The 24,814-nt window shown below is 42.9% G+C and overlaps 1 protein-coding gene and 2 pseudogenes across 2 annotated transcripts in view; 2 read left to right on the plus strand and 1 right to left on the minus strand.

Annotated features, from left to right (window-relative positions):
- Positions 1–8,281: 8,281 nt before the first annotated feature.
- Positions 8,282–8,776, minus strand: LOC100350271 (elongin-C pseudogene; annotated as a pseudogene).
- A 2,846-nt stretch (positions 8,777–11,622) lies between these two features.
- TMPRSS7 (transmembrane serine protease 7) overlaps positions 11,623–24,814 on the plus strand; it is a 43,819-nt gene continuing 30,627 nt past the window's right edge. Inside the window, exons 1-6 of one of the 2 annotated variants that reach the window (XM_070072104.1) lie at positions 11,623–11,670; positions 13,249–13,456; positions 16,782–16,912; positions 22,380–22,447; positions 23,293–23,486; positions 24,465–24,503. In XM_070072104.1, coding sequence (XP_069928205.1) covers positions 11,623–11,670; positions 13,249–13,456; positions 16,782–16,912; positions 22,380–22,447; positions 23,293–23,486; positions 24,465–24,503 — 688 coding nt within the window. Of the gene's footprint in view, positions 11,671–13,248; positions 13,457–16,781; positions 16,913–22,379; positions 22,448–23,292; positions 23,487–24,464; positions 24,504–24,814 lie in introns of those variants that run through there. The other variant, XM_070072105.1, reaches the window with a different exon arrangement.
- Positions 15,549–15,648, plus strand: LOC127483110 (U2 spliceosomal RNA; annotated as a pseudogene).

The following is a 24,814-nucleotide window of genomic DNA, read 5'->3' on the forward strand; positions in this document are numbered from 1 at the left end:
GGCACCTTGTTGCTGTGTGCCCTGCGGGAGGTGAGCACTGTGTGCTCACATGGGGCAAGAGAAGAAGGACTGGGGTCAGCGCTGTGGCCTAGTAGGTAAAGCTGCTGCCTGCAGTGCTGGCTTCACATATGGGCACCAGTTCGAGTCCCAGCTCCTCCACTTCCAATCCAGCTCCCTGCTAATGTGCCTGGGAAAGCAGCAGAAGATGGCTGCAGAAGATGGGACCTTGCACCTATGTGGGAGACCCAGAAGAATCTCCTGGTTCCTGGCTTCAGCCTGGCCCAGCCTTGGCCAATGCAGCTCTTTGGGGAGTGAACCAATAGATGGAAAATCAATCTCTCTCTGTCTCTGTCTCTCTGTATCCTTGCCTTTCAAAAATAAATCTTGAGAGAGAAAGAGAGATGGACTAGGCAGTTCTCTGACTTTTTTTTTTTTTTTTTTTTTGACAGGCAGAGTTAGAGAGAGACACAGAGAGAAAAGTCTTGCTTCCATTGGTTCACCCCCTAAATGGCTGCCACGGCTGGTGCCTGGCGCACCGCGCTGATCCGAAGGCAGGAGCCAGGTGCTTCCTCCTGGTCTCCCATGCGGGTGTAGGACCCAAGCACTTGGGCCATCCTCCACTGCCTTCCGGGGCCACAGCAGAGAGCTGGACTGGAAGAGGAGCAACTGGGACAGAACCGGCGCCCCATCCGGGACTAGAACCCAGAGTGCTGGAGCCGCAGATGGAGGATTAGCCTAGTGAGCAGTGGCGCTGCCCTCTGAACCTCCTTTAATAGGACAATTAATCCCATTCTTTTTTTTTTTTATTTGACAGGTAGAGTTATAGACAGAGAGAGAGACAAAGACAGAGAGAGAGAGAGACAAAGGTCTTCCATCCGCTGGTTCACTCCCCAAATGGCCTCTACAGCCGGCGCTGCACCGATCTGGAGCCAGGAGCCAGGTGCTTCCTCTTGGCCTCCCATGTGGGTGCAGAACCCAAGCACTTGGGCCATCCTCCACTGTCCAGCAGAGAGCTGGACTGGAAGAGGAGCAACCGGGACTAGAACCAGTGCCCATATGGGATGCAGGTGCTGCAGGTGGAGGATTAACCACGTGAGCCACGGTGTTGGCCCCTAATCCCATTCTGAAAAGCAAAGCCTTTATTGCCTAATCACCCCCCATAGGCCTCACCTCTTACTAGAAGCATCTTGCGGTTTAGGTTCCAACTCATGGATTTTGGAGTGATACACAAATTCAAACCATAGCAGATACTTATTTAGCACTTCTTAGGCATCAGGCACTCCATGTAGTCCATCTCATTTAATACTTATAACAACCCTGCAAGATAAATGTTTGCATTAATTGCTAGATAAAGAAAGTGAGGAATATAGAAGTTAAAGGCTAGTTCACCACCCCACAGCTAATCAGAGGGAAGAACTGGAATTTGAGCCCTGCACGTTATGATTCCAAAGCCTTAGGAGTTCACTCTACAAGGCTGACTTCCACATTCACAGCTGGGCTCTGAGGGATACACAGGTGAGGAAATGATCGCTGCATTCAACTACACTAACTTTTTCCCCCTTAGAAACACGCAGTGAAGAATTCACCTGCTAACAGTTCAGGAAAGCACAGATATGTGTGTTTCTTTGGACCCAATTCAAAGGATGTATTTAATTCTTTACTGAGTTGACAATACCCTATATAATAACCAAAATTCAACATAATTTATTTTATATTTGAAGGTTTAATGAGTATTCTTGATCAAAATCTCCCTATAAGGCTATATATATATGTATATATATATTTCTCTCTCTCTCTCTCTCCATATATATATATATATATATATTTCTCTCTCTGTAAATCAGAGAGAGAAATCTTATTTGCTGGTTCACTTACCAAACTCCTGCAACACCTGGGCCTGGCCAGACAGAAGCCAGGAACTAGGAACTCAACTCAGATCTCTCTTGTAGATGGCAGAGGTCCAACTACTTGACCCATCACTGCGGCCTCCCAGGCTACACATTAGCAAGAAGCTAATCAAGAGTGGGTCTGAAACTTGAACCCATGTACTCTGATACGGGATGCAGCCATTCCAATCAGCATCTTAAATGCTAGGTCAGATGCTTGCCCTAGGATCTTTTAATTATGGCCAGGCTTAGAGTAAGACAAGAAAAAAAATTCTCTTGGGGCATAAAGTTTAATTTGAGAGGCAAATCAGTTTATAATACTCCCCTCTGTAGAAAAAGGAATAAGGCTGGCAGCACTAGGTCTTTGTAAACATTGTATTCATCAAATACTAGCAATTAATATGTTATTAATTAATATACCAGTTAAGATTTAATGAGCACCTGCTATATGTTAGGCACCATGCTATCTTTAGGGCACCACAAGAAACAGGGTATCTCAGCTGAGGAAGGTTTATCAGAAGAATCAGGAAGCACCCCCCCACCAACTGTAGCAAGTCTCATAGCTTTGTGTTACTGTGGAGAGCTATGACTTGCAATCCCATTCCAGCCCTGAACACAGAATCTGTCCTCTCCACTGGTTTGCTAAGACACCAAGACATTCCTCAACAAGTCTGAGGAGCCTGCCTGAGTTAGGAGATTTAGCAGCCGTGGGCAGGTGCAATCAAGGCCTTCTGGTAAAATTCAACTCATGAAAGAACTACAAAAATACAGCTTAAGATAAAACTTTTTCTGGTCCATTGGAGCACACTGATGCACTGAATGATCGCTTAGCAGAGACAGCCACTCACATGCCCTTCACGCCCGAGGAGAAAGTGAGGGGTGGTTGACTAGTTCCCTGGGGACGTCAGAGGCACTCAGCCAGTAGGGGAAGCAGTAAAATTCCACAGGCAGATCCTGCACCCTGATGCTAGGCCCATGAACATAATCAGCCACGTTTCAGAATTCTCAAATGAGATCAATAACAGTGGGACAAACAGGAGACCCGCAGGCAGGCAGGCAGGCACCTATTTCAGATACCCTAATCAATGGTAGAAATGAATAAAAAATCACTTAGTAGCTAAGGCTACACAAATCACATGTATAGTATGTGTTGTTTGGGGAAAAAAAAAGCTGAACTGATGGTTGCAAATTTAAAAATTAAAATAAAAACTGCTCCAGCGCTATAAAATTTTGCAATTGGGGTAGAAATGTTGGAAAGCAAAACTGTTTTTAACTGGCAGAATCTAAATGATTCTGAAATACTTCCATCTTTTGGAGGGAGAGGGTGGGATAGGGTAGGATTTGTTATATCACATCACTGTTTTTATTCGGATTTTAGCTGTGCTCCCAAATATCTGAGCTTTTGAGAGAAATGACCAGAACAAATACTCAGGTATCTCCCTTGTTTGCCTTTTACCTATTACATCAAGGCTGGTTGAGGCCTTTCATGGGGAATGACTTAGGATAAGGAGCAAAGAGTTGAATGATCTTTGCTCCAGATTCTAGACCATGCACAGAGTCTGTGGAGAAGTTGGTAGAATGAGGTGCTAGACTCCAAAGAAGCTCAGCCGATTGAACAGCATGACTGAGCCGGATTTGGTGGAGAAGCTAACTCAGCAGAGCCGTGCAGCACTTAACTCCTTTTCTTTTCTTTCTTTCTTTCTTTCTTTCTTTTTTTTTTTTTTTTAAGATTTGTTTTTTTGGCTGAATGTCATAGCTACAGAGAGGGAGGGAGCGAGAGAGGTCTTCCACCTGCTGGTTCACTCCCCAAATGGCCACAGTGGGCAGAGCTGGGCCAGGCCGAAGCCAGGAACCTGGAGCTTCATCAGGGTCTCCCACATGGGTACAGGGGCTCAAGGACTTTGGCCATCCTCTGCTGCTTTTCCCAGGCACATTAGCAGGGAGCTGGATTGGAAGTGGAGCAGCCAGGACTCAAACCAGCATGCATATGGAATTTGAGCGTCACAGGCAGCATCTTTACCTGCTAAACCACAAAGTCGGCCCTAGGATTTGACTCTTGATTGCTAAGAAGTGAGACACTCTCCAGGCCAAAGTCAGCCATGGCTATGCATTTAGTGTGATCTCATCGGTCTTACTCCTTAGTTTTCGCAGAATGTTTTCCCCTTCATCCTTCTTATCTCACTGTGCCAAGTTGCTTATGATCCATCTGCTTCCTTTTGTCCTTTCTGTCATAACTGTTTTCCTGTTCTATCATTCTGTCATTTTCCCAAGCCTATTTTGTCATTCTGATTAATCTGATTTTTCAAGATGATTTTAGAAATATTTCTTTGTAATCTGTGGCCTTTGCAGAATTCTCAGAGCCAGTATTTTTATCAGCATTAGGCCAACTCAGCTCTACCACGAGCCAGATGCTACACTAGATCAATGGGAGGAAGGCTTTCTGTGAGAGTGCTATTTACCAACTCAGGCCAATCCGGGCCTCCTAGGGTCTGTGCTCAGGTATGTGAGGTCGAGTGCTTCTGCACTAGGTGGCTCTTATCCTAACCACAGCTTCACACTGTACTGAGTACTGTTCACACTAAACAATTCTAAGGGAAAGGTCTTGTCAGAGGGTTCACCGAATCAAAAAGAAAACAACCATTAGCTATCCGCTCCCGTATTCTTCCTTTACTGTCTAATAGCAGGACAGTCTTGTCCGATCACTCATCCCTTGGGATCAATGCAACAGAGGTATTAATGACTACCAATGATGTGCTAATGGCTCCTCCTGTATTGTGACTGTGTCCAACTGCACCTTCCTCCCCTCCCCCACAACAGAGGTAGAGAGCCAGTAAAACAGGTTTCAGGATAACGTCTGGGTGAAATAGTTAGAAAGCCACCTACCATATCTCCAAACTAGGATGAGGCTCTAGACTTTTCCAATAAGTCCACTCAGTTGAGAGAGACAATCCTCCAAGAGTCTTTCTCATTTCCTACTGGATTTGCTGGGCATTAGAATTCTAACTTTCACTACCTTAGAATGTGAATTTATTCGGAAATAGAGTCATCGCAGATATAATTGGTTAAGATGAGGTCAAACTCATGCAAGGCAAGCCCTTAATCCTTTTCTATCTGTGGCTTTTCTGTGGCTGGTGTCCTACTAAGAAGAGCAGAGACACAGAGGCACCAACACCCAAGGGGAGAGTGCCATATGTGGACAGAGGCAGAGACAAGTGCTGTGGCTGCGTGCCAAGGAACACCGAGGCTTGCCAGCAATCCACCAGCAGCTAGGGAGAGGCATGGAGTGATGCTACCCTGAGGCCTAGAGGAAGCAGGCCCTGCAGACACCTTGGTTTTGAACTCAGCCTCCAGATTTTTGCCATTCTAAGGCTCCTAGTTGGTGGTACTTTGTTACAGAAGCTGTGGGAGATTGATACAGAATGTGCCAGGAATGCAATGCCCTGCCTACTCTCTTTATTGGCAATTTTTCAGGGTGTGTTTGCGGGAAGCAACCCTGAAAAATGAAGTATTTTCTCCATTTGGACAATGAGGAAATTTGCTCTATGATTGCTATGAAAATTATAGGTTCCCCCAGCTCACTGGTCCTCAGCTGTGATGCAAACCCTCGGCACGGGCATCATTCATTTGGACCATATTCTGCTACCCTTCTTGGACTTAAAACCAAAGTACATGTGCCTTCTGCCACCACCTGAACCAGTAGCAGAGTTACGTATCAGCTTGTAAATAAGGTGAAACAAAATCTCAGACCCAACTAATTCCTGAAAGGGCTAGCATCCACTGCCCCTCCCCAAGGTTGTTACAGTGAAGGGGATGACAGTACAGGGCCTTCCCTCCAAGGGAAGATTAGTTGGAGAGATCTTCATAAAGACTATTTGCATTATCTTAAGATTACATTTTCCATGAACTTTTTGAAGTCCCCTCATGCATGTGACAGCCAATTAACATGAGAGATGCCAAAAATGGTATTTGGGTGAATTATAAGAATATATTAAACTCAATCATTAGTATATACCAAAAGGTTTTGAATTAGGAGGAGGAAAACAGTGATATGTGTACAAAAGCTTACTAGAGAGCTACAAATGGAATGCGGAAAGTGGTGAGGTCTTGGCTAGTAATGTGAGCTGGGGACACAGGTTTGGGGGAAGGGGCTACTGGTTACAGAATGTGTGTTTACATCTCTGTGGTAGAACTACTTACATAGTGTTGCAATCTGTATATTGTATTGAGAGCTTTGAAAAGGCAGTGATCAGTTTTATATGTTGTTTTAAATATTGGGCCCCTTACTCCTGGTAGACATGCAATAAATATTGAGTCAATAGATAGATGGATGAACCAGCGGATGAGTAAAGATTAAAAATGCAGTTTGAAAGAATAGTTAGTATTGTGACAGGAGGATGCCATCAAAGAGGGGGCTTCATGCCACACCTGGGGAGACCTTGACTGCATGCCAGCTAGAGGCACTGGACGACAGGACTGCCACTTGTCAAGGCGGTGAGTGTGGAGGTGACATTGGAATCATTTTAGGAAGCCTTATTTAGCAATGATGAGTCAGTTTCACTGTGAGGGATGAGCTTAGAGCCAGAGGAAAACCAGTGAAGGGGCTAGGACAATATCCAGATTTAAGATGCCCCCACCATAATTTCACTTTTTAAAAGGTTCCATGTGATATGACGTGAAAAATCGGGATGACGCTCCCTGTGAGTGAACAGGGAAAGGGGAGCCAGGGTCATTGCAGCACCCTCTGAGCACAGGACACTAAGGACAGTAGTGTTAAATGATTGGCAGGCATCCCAGCGACCCAGGCAACCTTGGAATTCCTCAGGATTTACTCTCCATCTGCAAAGGGCTCAGTGGCAAGTGGAGATCAGATGGCAACCTTGCACATGGCCATTCGTCATGACAAAGAGCAGTGGTCTTCAGCAACTGGAAGGCACTCAGTTGCTGAAGAGCTGGCCTCCCTCGCTCACTCGCTCACTCATTCGCACTAGCCCTAGAGGGGAGCATCACCTCCCTCTAAGTGGCTTCTATGCCAGGGGCTCAGAACAGCGCTCGTGTTACAGGAATAACTTGACCTACCTCCACGTTTCCAGGACGCACTTGTCTCAGTGCAGAAGACTGAAACTTTTAAAACTGTGATGTTAATATGTTGAATTCCTGAGCTGGTTCAGTACACATGCCCAACAGCCGCTGCGGAATCTGACGGAGATATTTCTCCTTGGATCCGGGTCACTGCACACTGTCTGCTTGGCGAGCCAGCTGGCAGACTCTTCCTCTCCTGCACTCAGCACAGGGGATTTCGCTCCGGAGCGAAGATCAGAAGCTTCCCCACTGTCAGGCAAGCTGTATATGATGGGAAACGCTGATCTGTAGGTTGCCACTGTGATTACCTGGTGTGCCGTAAAGGAACTCTGTCCTAGAACGGCCTCACCAGTAAAAGCAGGAAGGAGCATGATAGTTCCCAGTTCTCAAATTCCCAAGAACGGTTTATCTTTTACCTCAGGTTTATTTATTTTTTATTTTTTTGCCATTGCCCTTCAAAACCAGTGGTTATCTAGTGTGTTTGACTCCTGTATTTGCCACAGCATTTGATTAAGAAAAATTTCAAACATTCAATTGAAAGAATTTTATAGTATAAATGCATATACACATGCCTACATTCCACCATTAATGTTTTGCTATACTTGTTTTACTAAATATCTCTCCATTTAGAGTGAATTTTTTTTTCAGATTTATTTATTTGAAACGCAGAGTTACAGAGAGAAAGAGGGAGAGACAGAGTGAAGAGAAAGATCTTCCATCTTCTGGTTCAATCCCGTAAACAGCTGCAATGGCTAGTGCTGGGCCAGGATGAAGCCAGGAGCCAGGAGCTTCCATGTGGGTGCCTGGGGCCCAAGTATTTGGACCGTCTTCCTCTGCTTTCCCAGGCACGTTAGGAGGGGAGCTGGATCAGAAGTGGAACAGCTAGGGCTTGAACTGGTGTCCATTTGAGATGCCAGCATTGCAGGAAGCAGCTTTACCTGTTATGCCACAATGCCAGCCACCTCTCCCCGCCCCGGCCACAAGTCAATCAATTTTTTTTTTTTTACTTTGTGCTCACTTCGTCAGCACATATACTAATTTTTTTTAATTTAGCCCCATTATTTTACCAGTAGAACATGTTTATTTATGCTTAAAGTTCAGCATTAACTATATGATCATTGCTCTAATTTTAAAAGTCACATTCAAAGGATAAGGTAAAACCATCAATGAAGTGGCATATCTGTTTATTTCTGTTTGTGAAAATGTCTTTAATTTGTTGATGTAACAAACAAATTTCAATTCTGAAATTTCAATTCTGCTTTGCAATGAACTTCAAAGTTCAATTGCATATAGGCAACACACTATGTATGAAAAATTACTAACTGAACTGCAGGTATTAAATACTGAAAAAGTTAACAGTTTATTACAATTTATTTTATTTAACAATCTAGGAAGTTTGCAGCCATCAGCAGTTCCAGTGCGATTTCAGGTGTAGTTGGGAATTCGGGAATCTTGGTGGAGCTGTTAGTGTAGTGAAACTTGTAGGTAAAATACATGCACACTTTTGATAGCACATGTGAAGGGATCTCTCTAAGATTGACCTCATTGGTTTCGTTTTCAGCAGACTGCCACTCAACCTGGCTTTCATTGTTCATGACGTTAGTGCCTGTTCTCTCTTTACAATAAATTCATGATCATCAGAAGATGTCAACTTAACATACATGGCGTCAGGGCCTTCACAGCTCCCATAGATTTTCTCCTCTCCATCCATTATGTTCTTGTGAAATCCCACTTTTCTTCCACAAGGACGTTAGTAGTTTCCCCCGTGGGTTCTGGGGCAGTCGAAAGAATTACTTCCATCAGGTCTCAGCCGCTTTCTGCAACACGCGAGAGATTAGTACCTGGTCGGTCTCAAGTGAATCTTTTTTTTTTAACAAACTCTTCCACTATACAATAAAATTATTTTCAATAAGAGTCATGAAATAAAATGAATGCCTATAATGGCTAGAAAAATGCTGTAAAATATTTTACTCCATTTTGTGTATGTAATTATGCAAGTCAAAGTTAAATTGAGGCGAGCATGTGGCCCAGCAGTTAAGATGCCGCTTGGGTCACCGCGTCTCATATCTGAGTGCCTGGCTTGAGTCCTGGCTTCTTTGCTTTCTACTCATCTTTCTGCTAATGCACACGCTGGCAGGCAGCGGACGGTGACTCAAGTGCCTGAGTCTCTGCTACCCATATGGAAGACCCAGATTGGGGTCCCCATCCCCGGCATTGGCCTGGCCACCCTCAGCTGTTGCATGCACTTGGGGAGTGAATCAGTGGATGGGAGTTATCTCTCTCTGTTTTCTTGCCTTTCAGTAAAATGTACACACATAAATAAAAATTGTTTAATTAACAAAATACATTTTGCATAAAAAGAGTACTTATAACAATATTACATCTTGCAATTCATTTTCCAGGTAACTGTAATCAACTTTAAAAAAATTGACTCTGAGTGGTCACATGAAAGGACTGAAATGAAATAACTGAAATTCTGATTTTTGTCTTTACAGTCACAGCATTATTACTGCTTGCTTCTCATCTGTTGTTTAAATGCAGGAATATGTAGACCCACAGGAGTTGTTGGAGACAGGGACTTTGTCGTAAGTACACTTAAATAACCCTGGACCATTAGAAACCTTCCACTGAAATGAATAGTTGGCACAGAGTCTTATATTTGAGACAAATTGTATGCCTGGGAGCTGTCCATAGTAACTTCCAGAAAGAATTCATTTTTACTAAAAAATGAGTAATGTTTACTAAAAATGTTTACTAAAAAAGATTATGTCCATTTGAAGCTTATACAGATGTTATTAAAATTCAGTTGTAAAAGCAGCAATTATTTTTTAAGATTTATATATTTATTTGAAAGGCAGAGTTACAGAGAGGCAGAGGCAGAGAGAGAGAGAGAGAGAGAGAGAGAAAGGGGAGGGTCTTCTATCCTCTGGTTTACTCCACAATTGGCTGCAACAGCTGGAGCTGGGCTGATCCAAAGCCAGGAGCCAGTAGCTTCTTCAGGGTCTTCCACACAGGTTCAGGGCCCCAAGGACTTGGGCCATCTTCTACTATTTTCCCAGGCATAGCAGAGAGCCAGATTGGAAGTGGAACAGCTGGGACTCGAACCAGCATCTATATGGGACATTAGCACTGCAGGCAACAGCTTCACCTGATATGCCACAGTACCGGCCCCAAGGCAGCCGTTACTTAGAATTTATACCAGTCAAAGATTTTTCTCAGGTAGGAGTATTTTATCACTGATATTGTTTAGAATTACTGGCATGATGAGGATAAAATAGTCTTCAGCTGACTTTATGATGTGTATAAGTTCTTTGTATGTAATTTAGCCTTCTATTATTGGCTGCCATTGTTTCTCTTGGTGGTGTCAAAGGGAAACAGAGAACACAAGTTAAAGACCAACTTTATCCAATACTCTTGTAGTAGGAGAATAGAGGCTTTGGCACAGAACTGAGCTCAATTCCAAATGCAATGAAGACAACTGGAAATTAGTAGCCGATGACTAGAATGAAGGGGTCAGTGGATGGAAAATCCCCAAGTGGTGACATCAAGGAGGGAGGTTCTTGCTAAATTGACCTAATGGAATTTTTACTAAAGGCAGGCCTATACATCAAGGGTAAGGGATATAAAACTTGATTAAGTATTGAACGTGATCAGATATAAAAAATGGAGGAATTCCTGTTAAAGTGATCTAGCAGGAGTCTTGCTACACTGGGCTAGGCAGGCTGAGGACATGGCCCAAAGATAAGGAATAGTTGAAGGAGAGCTCAATTCCTCTATTAGTCAGTCTTACATTACTATAACAAAATAACTGACACTATCTACTTATGAAGGAAAGAAAGGTTTGCTTAGCTCATGAATTTGAAGGTTCAAGTCAAAGATGGTTTGGCTTCTGTTGAGAACAGTGAAAAGGAAGATGGGAGCTGTGTTGGAGCAAGTGGTCCTATCTTGAGTCAGGAACAGAAACAGAGACTGGGCCCAAACTGAGGCTTATGTGACAGTCCTCTAAGCAGAACTGCTGTCTCAGGACATGTCCCTGGTAACCTAGAAACCCTTGCCTAGGCTCCGTCTCCTCAAGTTTCCTTCACCTCCAAATACAGCCTCCTTGGGAACCAAGCCTTTAGTAAATGGGCCTTTGGGTGACACCCAAATGAATATGCAAATCACAGCCAGGCCCAAGGATGAGTCTCACTGAAAGGAGAGCTCAGAGGAGTCTGACTGAACCTGGGACTAGGAGAGACTGCCAGGGACCACTGCTTAATACCCATTCTTTACTTACATTGATGGAATGGGAGTTAGTTTTAGAAATAAGTAAAAATAATCATAAACAAAGCATGAGCCATTGAAGGATTGTAGAAGTCTGTCCCTTACAAGGAAGCCTGGCTTTGAGGCTAGACTTGAGGGGCCTCGCTCAGATTAAGGCAACATTAAGAAACTTTTACTGTGGGGAGCAAAACTGAGTGCTAAGGTCCCTTTAACATTCGCAATATAGCACCGAGGCAGCTTCAGTTTCTGAACCGGACCCGGTGCAGGTAAATTGATTCCATTCTGCTGAAAGCTAGCTTGCACGCAGTTCCCGCTGCCTCAGTTCTTCTCAAGGGAACAGGTGAGGGGGGTGAAAACTGGCTCCCCTGGGTGATCACACACAGAACACTGGAAAATGGACAAAGAAAGCAGCGAGGCTTCGCCCAAACCTGCTGACCTGAAAGTAAGTAGACTGCCGGAAGCTCCCTGTTACTTGAGTGACAGTTCTTGCTGTTCCTGTTCCTGAAATGAGACAGTGTGACTATAGAAATAAAGGATCCGTAATAAATGACCTTATCTTCTTATGGTGTTTAACAGAGTTTACATATGTGAGCCTGTTTTAAATTGCTACAGCTGGTGATTGATCTGCAACCGTTTTTCTGAAACTGTAGAGAAATTGTACTGATTCCTATGCAAATTTCTCTTTAAAATTTGATCAGCACTAAGAATGCCCATAATATGTTCTTGCACTAAGCTCCAACCTTGGCCCTGTCAGCTCTACATGTGTTGGCATTTCTGTGTGCTTTTTTCTTCTAGTTCTGTGGGGAATGCTAGACAGTAGCCTGACACCATGGTAAGCTCACCCTCCAATGGAACGTTTTTCTCTTTAGAAATAGCATCCTCCCTTTGAGGACACTACATCAAGTGAGTCTGGTCTGGTTCAGTTTCACCAGGGAGGACATAGCTACATTTTACTCCTGGAGTTGACAAGGGTGTTGGCAAAAAGAATGAGGGAGTCCTGAATAATTCAGAGTGTACTTGGCTACATATTATCCCATTAGTTGGTGGGGTTAAAGACGGGAAGCCATGGATTTTAAAGGGAAGAGTGAGGGAGAGTGAAAGAGAACAAGCAAGCTCTTCATGATAGTGCAAAGGAGAGATTATTTCTTTGGAACTGGTGTTCTAGGTCATTGTCATTAAAAGAATGTGTGGTTAAAAGTTATTTCATCCCTGGAGTTAAGTTACCGTGACATGTAAAAATCTCTCTGTCAAAGAAGCTAAACTCTCAGATACATTATTAAAGAATTCACAGCATCAAATGACAGAAGATAGAGGAGAAGAAAGTAAAAGAGGAGGAGGAGAAATGGTTAAGTAATGTGCGTTTCCCTCTGCCAGTCCACCTTAATACACTTAAATTGGTACTTTTCCATGTAACCGGGCTTCTATTGCATTCTTTGCTTTTAAAAAGAAGTTGACTTATGCTTGGGAAACCGAGTCACTAGTCGGCTCAGTGACTGGCAGTGTTAACACAAGTAGGTTTGATTCCTATCCGACAGCCCTGCACAAATCATCAGGTCATGTTAATTCTTCCTTCCCACCACCCTGAAGCCAGAGTTGGGAATTGGGCTCATTTCTGTGAGGAAGTCTTATTTTCAGTCTCCTTCAGCCCAAAAGAATTGATTGTAAGAGAAAAACTACATAATACAAACATTTGAAATACACAGAGTTGTGTGTACCATGAATCTACCCCGTAGGACCCTCACTTCCTTGTGTGTGGTCTACCCTGCTTCATGAAATTCAGGTCTCTCCCTGACAGCATCTGTTCTGCAGAATTGGGGAGAGGCCCTGGAAACAATTTCCCTAGGGTACACATAGTGCCTCATTTTCCTAATCTCAATTGTATGGTGTGATGCAAGTCAACTTATTATATTCACATAAATAACAACACATTTAGGCCTTTTAGCTCCAGGATTTCCGGGCTGGATAGTTCCATTTAAGCTCTAGAGTACTTCTAATATTTCTTATTTTCTTTCTTTTTAAGATATCCAATATCTCAGTTCAAGTGATCAGTGGCCAGGGGAAACCACCAGGGAGAAGACCACCACGAAAACCCATAGGCAGAGCCACGCCCAAGAAGCAATGCAAGAAGAAGGCTCCCTTTTGGAATGTCCAAAACAAAATCATTCTCTTCACCGCATTTCTATTCATCCTAGCAGTCATAGCCTGGACCCTGCTCTGGCTCTACATCAGTAAGTTCCGATCCCTGCTGCTTTGGGGTTAAGGGTGGGGTTCAGCATTAGCTATGTGGGCCTAACCTGCCCCTAGGATTTCCAGCGGGATTGTCCTCCTTCCCAGACCGATGCACCATTCCCAAAACTAGTGTTGAGGGTTTTTTTCAAATAATTTAAAAAACTTTTTATTACTTAATTCAGTTTTTCTTATTTGAAAGGCAGAAACACAGAGAGAAACAGAGACAGAGACTTTCCATTTACTGGTTCACTTCTCAAACGCCCACAACAGCCAGGGCTGTGCCAAGCTGAAGCCACAAACCAGGAACTCAATCTGCATCTCCCATGAAAGGTGGCAGTGACCCAAGTTCTTGAGCCACCACTTACAGCTTTCCAGGATGTACGTTAACAGGAAGTTGGATAGGAAGCAGAAGAGTTGGATCTAGAACCAGGCATTCTAACATAGGGTGTGCGTCTTCCAAGTGGTGGCTTACGCACCTCCTTGTGTTGAGGTTTTAAAGAGAAAGAAACCAGAACTCCATTTCTAATTTCTCCTTTGCCTCTTACATGATCTCTTTTTTCCTGTGTAGGACAACAAGAGGTGGAGAGATGGGGGACAGGGTGGGAAGAGCTGAGGGTGGCGTTCAGGAGATTGGGACTCGTTCAGAAATGTAATGCATTAAAGCTGTAAAACGTGAATGGAGTGGTTAGCAGCTTCACTTCCTCCATCCACCCACTGCCTCCTGTTCCTAGGCAACCTCACATTTCCAGCTCCCTGAGCTCTGTTTCACACAAGCATCCTGCTCTCCCCTGTTGTTATGCTTTTGTTGATCTGATTGATCGTTTTGGACAGGTGTCATAACTAAGCTCTTTCTTATAGAGTCCTTACTCACAGAATTCAGTAACCATGGCATTTGTTGGCTTGCATTTGAGTTCCCATCCTGTACAAGTTGATATATTTGATGCGACATGCATGCTCTGTGACATGCTATGAAACACACAGTTGGTCACTGCCCGCATTTCTGGCAGAGGGCTTCTCAGTTGATGTCTGTGGAAAATTGGAGAATTGCTGGATATGGAGGTTAAAAAATATCCCACACATTTGATGTCAGAAGTGCTGTGAGCAGAGAAACTATTTTCCTAGGTATACTTTCAAGGATATTAGAATCTGATTGGAAGACAAAATTTATAGACAGAGAATTAGTGAATATTGCCATGGACAGTTCAGGTCACGTAAGTCTGTACAGATTGATCCTGCTTTTTGTTGTTGTTGTTGGTACATTATAGGTTATTAGGCCCACCTAGATGCATTTCTTACTCAGTTACTCATTTTCTACTCCTGAAAAATTCACAATTCAGTGCTGGAGGGTGTGAGTTGATGCTTTTGCTTAAGCGATAATTTTGTGACTACAGAAGAGAAACATCCAACCAGTCCAAGAATGGACTCTAGAGAAGTTTTCATGAATCAATTCCCAAAAATTCATTCAACACACTGAGAGAGGACCCACCTGTGGTCAGCATAGGGGACAGAGTGGTAAAACCAGATTTGGTCTCTGTCTCAAGGAGCTTATGGACAAGTGGGGTAGGTCAAGTAAAAGGGTAACTGAGATAAATACACACAACCCCAACACAGAGCAAGCCTGCTTACTGCCATCACTCTGCTGCATCTCAAGTGACACATTTCCATAACTCGAGCTCTTCTGTACAATGTTTTGGAATGTCTTTGTGCATCAGTAGTTTGTTGGTTGTATAAATATCAGAGGACAACAAAGAGAAATTGGCATGAACAGATAAGAATTGTTTAATAGAAAGCAGCTCAGCATCCACACATGAAACCTGATTTTGGGGGGTGGCCTCGGGAAATGAGAAGGGGACCCTTGATCCGGAAGACCAGGGCAGGTCGTGTATGTCAGCCTGAACTTGTGTTAGTGGACATACTCTGATTCGATGCCGAATTGATTTCTCTTGCACTGTTTTTTTCCTGACTCACAAGTACAGTCATTGATGTGAGAAGGCTATGTGAGCTTCTAGGAAGATCCACAGCTCTCGCCCACAATTTAGAGTCTGCAGTCAAATAAATGAATAAACAAACACATTATCTAAGTACTTCCCTATCGCTTCTCTGCCTTTTGGCTAAGATCAAGTATAGTATCTGTTCTTATCAGTTTAATATCTAAATACTTCCCTGGTAAAAACGAACGCAAGAACAACATTGTTTTATGTGGACAAGTGGTCTAAGATCACGTAACCGGAAAGAACCGATGGATGGTGGGAGTTCACGCCTCCTGCCCCTCCCCTGTGTTGCCCCCTCCCCACCACAGCCTCACTGCACTGCCTGAGGCTACAGTGACCCTGGAAGCTGCTTCCCAGCATTCACATTTCTTTTTTAATTCTGCCATCATTTATTTAGCATTGCCATGTGCTTAGAGAGTATTCTCTCTCTCTCTCTCTCTCTCTCTCTCTGCCTCTCTCTCTGTTTCTCCCTCTTGCTTTCCTCAAACATTTACTGAGTTTCAGAGCTCAGTCAGGCACTGACCCTGCTCCAGGCCAGAAAGCTTGAACACGAGGACAGAAAAGTGATGAGACAGTGAGGTGTGTTCCCAAGGAAAGGCATGCACAAAGGCTGTGGGAGCTTGTAGGTGGCACCAAAAAGGAAGAAAATGTCAACAAAAAGAAACCAGAGAAAGGAGAGGCTGTCATTCCCCGCAGCCAGTGGGCAGTGGGCGTTCACAGATGCCCCCAGGCTACTGAAACCCACCCTCCTGGGCAGCAGTTGTCCCAGCGTCCTCCCTGGGCACCGTAATTGAGCAGGAGGGACCTGACACCCAGCTGAAGGCCATTCGTTGTGGCTCATCGGAAGGATGAATTGTCCGTATTTTGGACCAGCCCAAGGCTGGCCCGGTACCATAGACACGCAGCCCCAAGAGTTGGGAATGACCAAGAGCTCCAGGGTGATGCTCAGCAGGGGTCCCTCTGTTCCCACGAGGCTGACTCCACCCCAGAACTCGGTGATGGACAGGGCTTCTTTCCTTCCTTCCTCTCCAGAGAGGTGGCCCACACAAGTTGTACATGTTGTTCTTGGCCCTTAGCTACTCTAGAATGTGAATAATGCCCAAGAAGTGGAGCTTTTATCTTTTAATCTCATCCTAGGTATTTGCCGGAAGAGGCTAGGAAAAGTATTCAAAGAGATATGGTTATTTGCAGATGGAGGAGAGGTGGCTGGCTGCACTTAGAGCAGCACAGGCTAAGAAAAACACGTAGCTGCCTATACTGACACAGACAGGACGGTGCCTTGCAGCCAGGCTGATGGGAAACCCTTGTCATGGCGTTCTCTCCTACTCTACAGGTAAGACGGAGAGTAAAGACGCCTTTTACTTCGTTGGCATGTTTCGCATCACCAACATGGAGTTTCTTCCTGAGCACCGACAGAAGGAGTCCAGGGAATTTCTCTCAGTGGCACGGACAGTGCAGCAAGTGGTGAGGTGATGGGGGGTGGGGCTGGGAGGGCGGTGCCAAGACAGGGTGGTGGGGTCGGCAGCCTTCAGGAGAGCAGAGGGCAGGGTGGATTTAGGAAGTGGACAGAGGGAAATGTGGGATTTTAGCTTATCCTTGCTCAACAAAGGAATTGCTTATGCTTTTTCTGATTGATGTAAGAAAGAAATGACTCCCTGAGCTTGTTTTGCCCCAACTGTAAAACAAAAGAATGCAATCAGATGATTTTTCAAACACCTTCCCGATCAGAAGTTATATGTAATCCATATGCCCCTATTTCAACCTGAGAAGTTGGCAATGTCTCCACGGGTTCTTTTTTTTTTCCACACAAAGTGATATTCACTTTTCTTATAGAACAATGCATGTTACAAAGGTTTGTAAAATTCAGGAAAACATAACAAACAATATCAAAACCTTTATTAGTATTACCAAAGATAAAGCCCCTTCTCTTTTTTATTAAAATTATTTATTTATTTGAAAGTCAGAGTTACAGAGAGAGAGGTTGTGACAGAGAGAGAGATCTTCTTCCATCTGCTTGTTCACTACTCAGAAGGCTACAACAACCAGGCCAGGCCAGGCCGAAGCCAGAAGCCAGGAGCTTCTTCCAGGTCTCCCACGTGGGTGCAGGGTGGGCCATCTTCTGCTGCTTTCCCAGGTGCACTAGCAGGGAGCTGGGTCATAAGTGGAGCAACTGGGACTCGAACCAGCACTCACATGGAATGCCAGTGTCACAGGTGGAGGCTTAACATGCTACACCACAATGCCAACCCCAATAATCTGATTTTTTAGCACTAGATTGCATGTGTCTATGAAAGTAAATATGATTAACTCTGCCTGTCAAAAAAAAAAAAGGCTGGTGCTGCGGCTCACTTGGCTAATCCTCCGTCTATGGTGCTGCTACTCTGGGTTCTAGTCCTGGTTGGGGTGCTGGTTCTGTCCTGGTTGCTCCTCTTCCAGGCCAGCTCTCTACTGTGGCCCGGGAGGGCAGTGGAGGATGGCCCAAGTGCTTGGGCCCTGCACCCTATGGGAGACCAGGAGGAAGCACCTGGCTCTCTTTTAGAAAATATTTTAAGTATAAATATTAAGTATATTTAAGTATATTAAGTATATTTAAGTATATTAAGTATAAATATTAAGTATAAATATTTTAAGTATAAAACTTAAATATTTTAAGTTTTAAGTATCTCAAAATTAGCAAATCTCTTTTTGTTGTATGTTTAAACTATTTCCAATTTTTCTAGTATAATTTGACAACAAAACTGCCACATAAGGTATATATATCACATAAAGCTAATTTGATTATTTCCTTGGATGATTTCCTGACCTTTTAATAACTTGGCCAAATAGAAATGAAAAATCTACTCACATCTCTTGGCACATTACCAACAGTTCTCGGCACATTAAATTTCCTCCAGTCTGTATTTCCACAGTAACGGAGGGGTTGGATAGCAGTGACCTTACACAGTGACAGGTACCTTGCAAGCTAGAATGAGCAAGGGTTGTGAGAGAGAAAGGAAGCACTCAGAGCCACGACAAGCAGAGTGGCTCTTACTGAATGCTGTGCTGTCTGTAGTGGGTTCATCGTGAAACCCTCCTCTGATACATAGGATTAATTCTTTAAATTATCTTAATTATAATATTTTGCTCATGTTAATGGATGGAAAGAAAAAGAGAATGACGGCTCAGCAGGTTTAGGCAACACAATTTTATTTTATTTTTTTAACTATTTTTTTAACTTTTATTTAATAAATATAAATTTCCAAAGTACAACTTTTGGATTACAGTGGCTTTTTCCCTCCCATAACTTCCCTCCCACCCACAACCCTCCCATCTCCCACTCCCTCTCCCATTCCATTCACATCAAGATTCATTTTCAATTATCTTTATATACAGAAGATCAATTTAGTATATATTAAGTAAAGATTTCAACAGTTTGCACCCACACAGAAACACAAAGTGTAAAGTACTGTTTGAGTACTAGTTATAGCATTAATTCACATTGGACAACACATTAAGGACAGAGATCCTTCATGGGGAGTAAGTGCACAGTGACTCCTGTTGTTGACTTAACAATTGAACTCTTGTTTATGGCATCAGTAATCACCCTAGGCTCTTGTTATGAGTTGCCAAGGCTATGGAAGCCTTTTGAGTTCGCTGACTCCAATCTTATTTAGACAAGATCATAGTCAAAGTGGAAGTTCTCGCCTCCCTTCAGAGAAAGACACCTCCTTCTTTGATGGCCCGTTCTTTCCACTGGGATCTCATTCAAAGAGATCTTTCATTTAGTGTTTTGGTTTTTTTTTTTTTTTGCCAGAGTGTCTTGGCTTTCCATGCCTAAAATACTCTCATGGGCTCTTCAGCCAGATCTGAATGCCTTAAGGGTTGATTCTGAGGCCAGAGTGCTGTTTAGGACATTTGCTATTCTATGAGTCTGCTGTGTATCCCGCTTCCCATGTTGGATCGTTCTCTCCCTTTTTGATTCTATCAATTAGTATTAACAGACACTAGTCTTGTTTATGTGATCCCTTTGACTCTTAATCCTATCATTATGATCAATTATGAACTGAAACTGATCACTTGGACTAGTAAGATGGCATTGGTACATGCCACCTTGATGGGATTGAATTGGAATCCCCTGGCACGTTTCTAACTCTACTGTTTGGGGCAAGTCCAATTGAACATGTGCCAAACTGTACATCTCCTCGCTCTCTTATTCCCACTCTTATATTTAACAGGGATCACTTTTCAGTTAAATTTCAATACCTAAGAATAATTGTGTGTTAATTACAGAGTTCAACCAATAGTATTAAGTAGAATAAAAAAATACTAAAAGGGATAAAGTATTAAGTTGTTCATCAACAGTCAGGACAAGAGCTGATCAAGTCATTGTTTCTCATAGTGTCCATTTCACTTCAACAGGTTTCCTTTTTGGTGCTCAGTTAGTTGTCACTGATCAAGGAGAACATATGATATTTGTCCCTTTGGGACTGGCTTAATTCACTCAGCATCATGTGTTCCAGAGTCCTCCATTTTGTTGCAAATGACCAGATTTCTTTCTTTTTTTTTTTTTTACTGCTGTATAGTATTCTACAGAGTACATATCCCATAATTTCTTTATCCAGTCTACTGTTGATGGACATTTAGGTTGATTCCATGTCTTAGCTATTGTGAATTGAGCTGCAATAAATATTAAGGTGCAGACAGCTCTTTTATTTTTTTAAATTTCTATTTATTTATTTATTTTTTGACAGGCAGAGTTAGACAGTGAGAGAGAGAGAGACAGAGAGAAAGGTCTTCCTTCCCTTGGTTCACCCCTCAAATGGTTGCTATGGCCAGAGCTGCATAGATCTGAAGCCAGGAGCCAGGTGCTTCCTCCTGGTCTCCCATGCGGGTGCAGGGCCCAAGGACTTGGGCCATCCTCCACTGCCTTCCCGGGCCACAGCAGAGAGGACAGCTCTTTTATTTGCTAATTTAATTTCCTTTGGGTAAATTCCAAGGAGTGGGAAGGCTGGATTGTATGGTAGGGCTATATTCAGGTTTCTGAGGAATCTGACTTCCATAGTGGCTTTACCAGTTTGCATTCCCACCAACTGTGGGTTAGTGTCCCTTTTCCCCCACATCCTCGCCAGCATCTACTGTTGGTAGATTTCTGAATGTGAGCCATTCTCACCGGGGTGAGGTGAAACCTCATGTGGTTTTGATTTGCATTTCCCTGATGGCTAGTGATCCTGAACATTTTTCCATGTGTCTGTTGGCCATTTAGATTTCCTCTTTTGAAAAATGTCTATTGAGGTCCTTGGCCCAACTCTTAAGTGGGTTGCTTGGTTTTTTTTTTTTTTTTTTTTTTTTTTTTTTTTTTTTGTGGAGTTTCTTGATCTCTTTGTAGATTCTGGTTATTAATCCTTTATCTGTTGCATAGTTTGCAAATATTTTTTCCCATTCTGTTGGTTGCCTTTTCACTTTCCTGACTGTTTCTTTTGCAGTACAGAAACTTCTCATTTTGATGTAATCCCAATTGCTAATTTTGGCTTTGACTAGTCAACACAATTTTAAAAAATATTTATTTATGGATGGCACTGTGGTGTAGTGGTATAGTAGGCTAAGCCTCTGCCTGCTGTGCCAGCTTCCCATATGGGCATTGGTTCTAGTCCCAGCTGCTCCTCTTCCCATCCAGCTTTCTGCTATAGCCTGAGAAAGCAGTGGAAGATGGCCTAAGTGCTTGGGCTCCTGCACCCATGTGGGAGACTGGGAAGAAACTCCTGGCTCCTTGCTCCTGGCCTCTGATTGGCCCAGCTCTGGCCATTGAGGAGTGGACCAGCAGATGGAAGTTCTTTGTCTCTCTCTCTCTCCCTCTCTCTCTCTCTCTGTAACTCTACTTCTCAAATAAACAAATAAAATCTCTTAAAATATTTATATATTTGTTATATTTTATTTCAAAGAGAGACAGAGACACAAACAGAGGGAGAGAGAGATCTTCCACTCCCTGGTTCACTTTCCCAATGTTCCCAAGAGCCAGGGCTAAGCTAGATTGAAGGCAGGAGCCCAGAATTCAACCAGGGTCTCCCACGTGGGTGACAGAGACTTAAGTACTGGAACCATCACCTGCTGCCTCTCAGGATGCATATTCCCAGGAAGCCGGAATCAGGAGATGGAACAGAGCTCCAGTATTGGATATGGATGTGCCAGGCGGTGTCTTAATCAATGCATCAAATGTTGCCCTAAGAAACAGTCATTATTGCACAGTAAATTTAACTGCACAGCTCATTTGTTTTCCATGGTTCTTTATCATTTCTAAGGTTACTTTTACTTTTTTATTTTTGTATTCTGAGCAATTTGGTAGATGGCTTTGCAATTATGGAGGAAGGCACAGGAGGAGGAGATTTGGGACAAGAGAATGAAGTTGGCTTTAGAAATGCTAAGTAGAGGTAAAGAAGGTAAATTGGCATAGCTCTCCTTTGAGATCCTGGGGTTTTAAAAGGGCTGGGGACGTCCCTACTCTTCTGCAGGGGAAGATGGAGCTGGCCTTGGGCATTTTCGCCCCCTGGTGGCTAAAAGAGGAACGTGTTCTTAAGACACAGTGATGGCCTTCTAAATAGAATAGAGGCTGGGTCAAATACTATGAAAAGGTGCTTAAATGAGTTTGATTTGTTATCTGTGCAGAAAGTTACACTTTGGAGTGGGCAGAATACAGAAATTAAGATTGATCCAAGTCTTTAAAGAGAGCAATCGGGGCAATTCTGCCTCACAGTTAAATGAAAGTAACTCAAGAATTGCTACAGAAGTAAGGCTGTATTTGAATTCAAGAAATAATGCCTGCATTTGGAGGTAGGGACCTTCAGTTTGCAGGTGGCTTTTCTCCTTGCTAGCTGTTAGAGCATGGCCCTGCAACCTGCAAGTTGCAGTGGAAGGAAGTTGAATTTGAAAGGCTTCAGACACCTCAATTCTTTTTCAGGTAAACCTGGTTTATACAACCTCTGCCTTCTCCAAATTTTATAAGCAGTCTGTTGTTGCTGATGTCAGGTAAAGCCTGTCCCTTGTTTTGAGAGTTCTGTCTTCACTGCTATAAATTCTCCTTAAGCTGTGGAAGGGCTGAGTTTGTACCTTTCTCAAGTGTCTCAGCTTAACCTTCTATGCCATGCACCCTCTCCTCAAATCCCATCTGCTCCCCATTGTGGAAATCCCGAACTCCATATCAGTGCTGCTGGGCAAAGTGGCCATAAACATGGCTACCATATTGGCTGGAGGTGGAGGTGAAAGTAAAGCTCAGACCACTATTTCTCAAAATATGTTCAATGAAGAAGTGGTCACTAGAGATCTTAAGAGGGGAAAAAAAAAGATTTCAAGGTCAAATAGTTTTTAGGAAAAATTGTGCATGGTGTATTAGATTCCACCTTGGCTACCTCCATTGTATCCATAGAGATTCACAATCCATTTTGACCTACTACAGGCACTGAGAAGCCTTGTGTAAAGCAACTGTGAACTTTCCTTCACCTCCCACTTCCCAATTATTTACTACTCTCTTTTGTCTTTCATTTAAAAACGGTAGTATTTGTGCAATTAGGAGTTCAGGCTTTGAGGTCAGAGTGAACACCAAATATCCATGGAAATAGTATACCTTCCACTGAGATATAACTATACAACAATGATTTTAGATCTGAATATAACATAGTCATCAGAATGCATGTCACATGATGCTTTTCCTTCCAATCCCCAAAATAGGGACCAATGACCACTCAGAGAAGGGAATTAGGTTTAGCTGATGAATGTGTTCTCCAGCCTTGTCTGTTGGGGCACTGCCTCCCTGTGAAAAGTTTACTTCCCAAGAAGTATCCCTGAATCTCTCTCTCTATTTATTTCTACTATAGCAGCAACAACAAAGGTGGCCTCCTTGTCCACTTTTGGATTGTGTTTGTCATGCCCCATGCCAAGGGCCACTTCTTCTGTGAGGACTGTGTGGCAGCCATCTTGAAGGACTCCATCCAGACGAGCATCATCAACCGGACCTCTGTGGGGAGTTTGCAGGGTCTGGCTGTAGACATGGACTCTGTGGTACTAAATGGTGATTGTTGGCTAACTTTCCTCTAAGCCTTCCTTCCTTATGCTTGTCACTATGGTAGTCAACCTTGCAATCCATTTTCCTCCTCCACAATCCCAGTGACCCAGGGTTACTGAAGTCAGTGGGACTATGCTGATTAAGGAAACTGGTAAATATATACATATCATACAGTGATTGAACAATAGAACTGAGGACAAAATATGCATAAAATTCAATTTATTAATATGTAACTCTCCTTACATCTATTTGGCTCAAGCATTGTCAAACTAAGTTCCTAAGGAATGAAGTCTTGGAGAAGAAAAATTTTGCTGAGGCTTATCTAGTCTCTTCCCTTGTCCCTAAAGAAACATACCTAGATTATGTAGCAGGGCCCCGTGTTCCAAAATTGCCTGCTCCATAGCCTTGTCAAATGCAAATTTAATCCTCTGTCCAGACAAATGGTTTAATTTTTGTGTATTCCCAAGCATCCCAAGTGTATACAGCTTTTATTATATACATACACACACACATATATATGAAATAAATATATACGTATATGCTAGCCATATAGTAGTTGGGTAATACATATATGCACATGAATGGATGAAGAACCTCTAGTGAAAAAGCCTGCTTCATCTTTACTATTTCAGACACAGGACTGATTATTATGTTTGTTTTGGTTGCCTTTTTACCTTAAAAATATTTGAAATGTGTAACTATGAATGATTTTAAGGATGCAGAAGTAAAGAGAGGATTATAATAAACTCTAGTATATCCTTTATTCAGCTTCAGCTTCAACAACTATCAACTTATTGTAGTCCTATTGGATCGCTAAATACCTGAACAACCTCCCACATCCTCACTGGGTATTTTAAAACAAATCACAGATATGTTTGGTTGTTTTTAAAGAAATGGACTGAAAATAATTTTTACTAAGCAAAATGCTAGTAACATGAAATCAAGGCACTAACAGACTCTGTTCCATGTGCTTTCTTAATGCAGCTGGGCTTCGATCAGATTACTCTTCAACAATAGGATCTGGTAAATTTTTGCACGTGGTCTCTCTTCTCTCCCCCAGCTCTCACTAATATCCTTTTTGCTTATAATTCTTCTTTTCTAATTATGATGCTTTTTGGTGCTCTTTTAGTTGCCAGAGGCATAAATACATTCAAGCTGGCTCAAGCACAAAAGAGATTTGACAGATGCATACACCTAGGATAGATATGGAATATTCTGGCTTCAGGTGTGGCTGGATCTAGGTTCTAAAAGAAAATATTAGGACTCTCTATCTCTGCCTTCTGTTGAGGCATAATTATCAATTTCTTTTTCTATTGTGGTGGCAAAAATGGCCA

This window comes from Oryctolagus cuniculus, chromosome 4, assembly GCF_964237555.1.
Source record: "Oryctolagus cuniculus chromosome 4, mOryCun1.1, whole genome shotgun sequence".
In the NCBI taxonomy this organism is placed as follows: Eukaryota; Metazoa; Chordata; class Mammalia; order Lagomorpha; family Leporidae; genus Oryctolagus; species Oryctolagus cuniculus.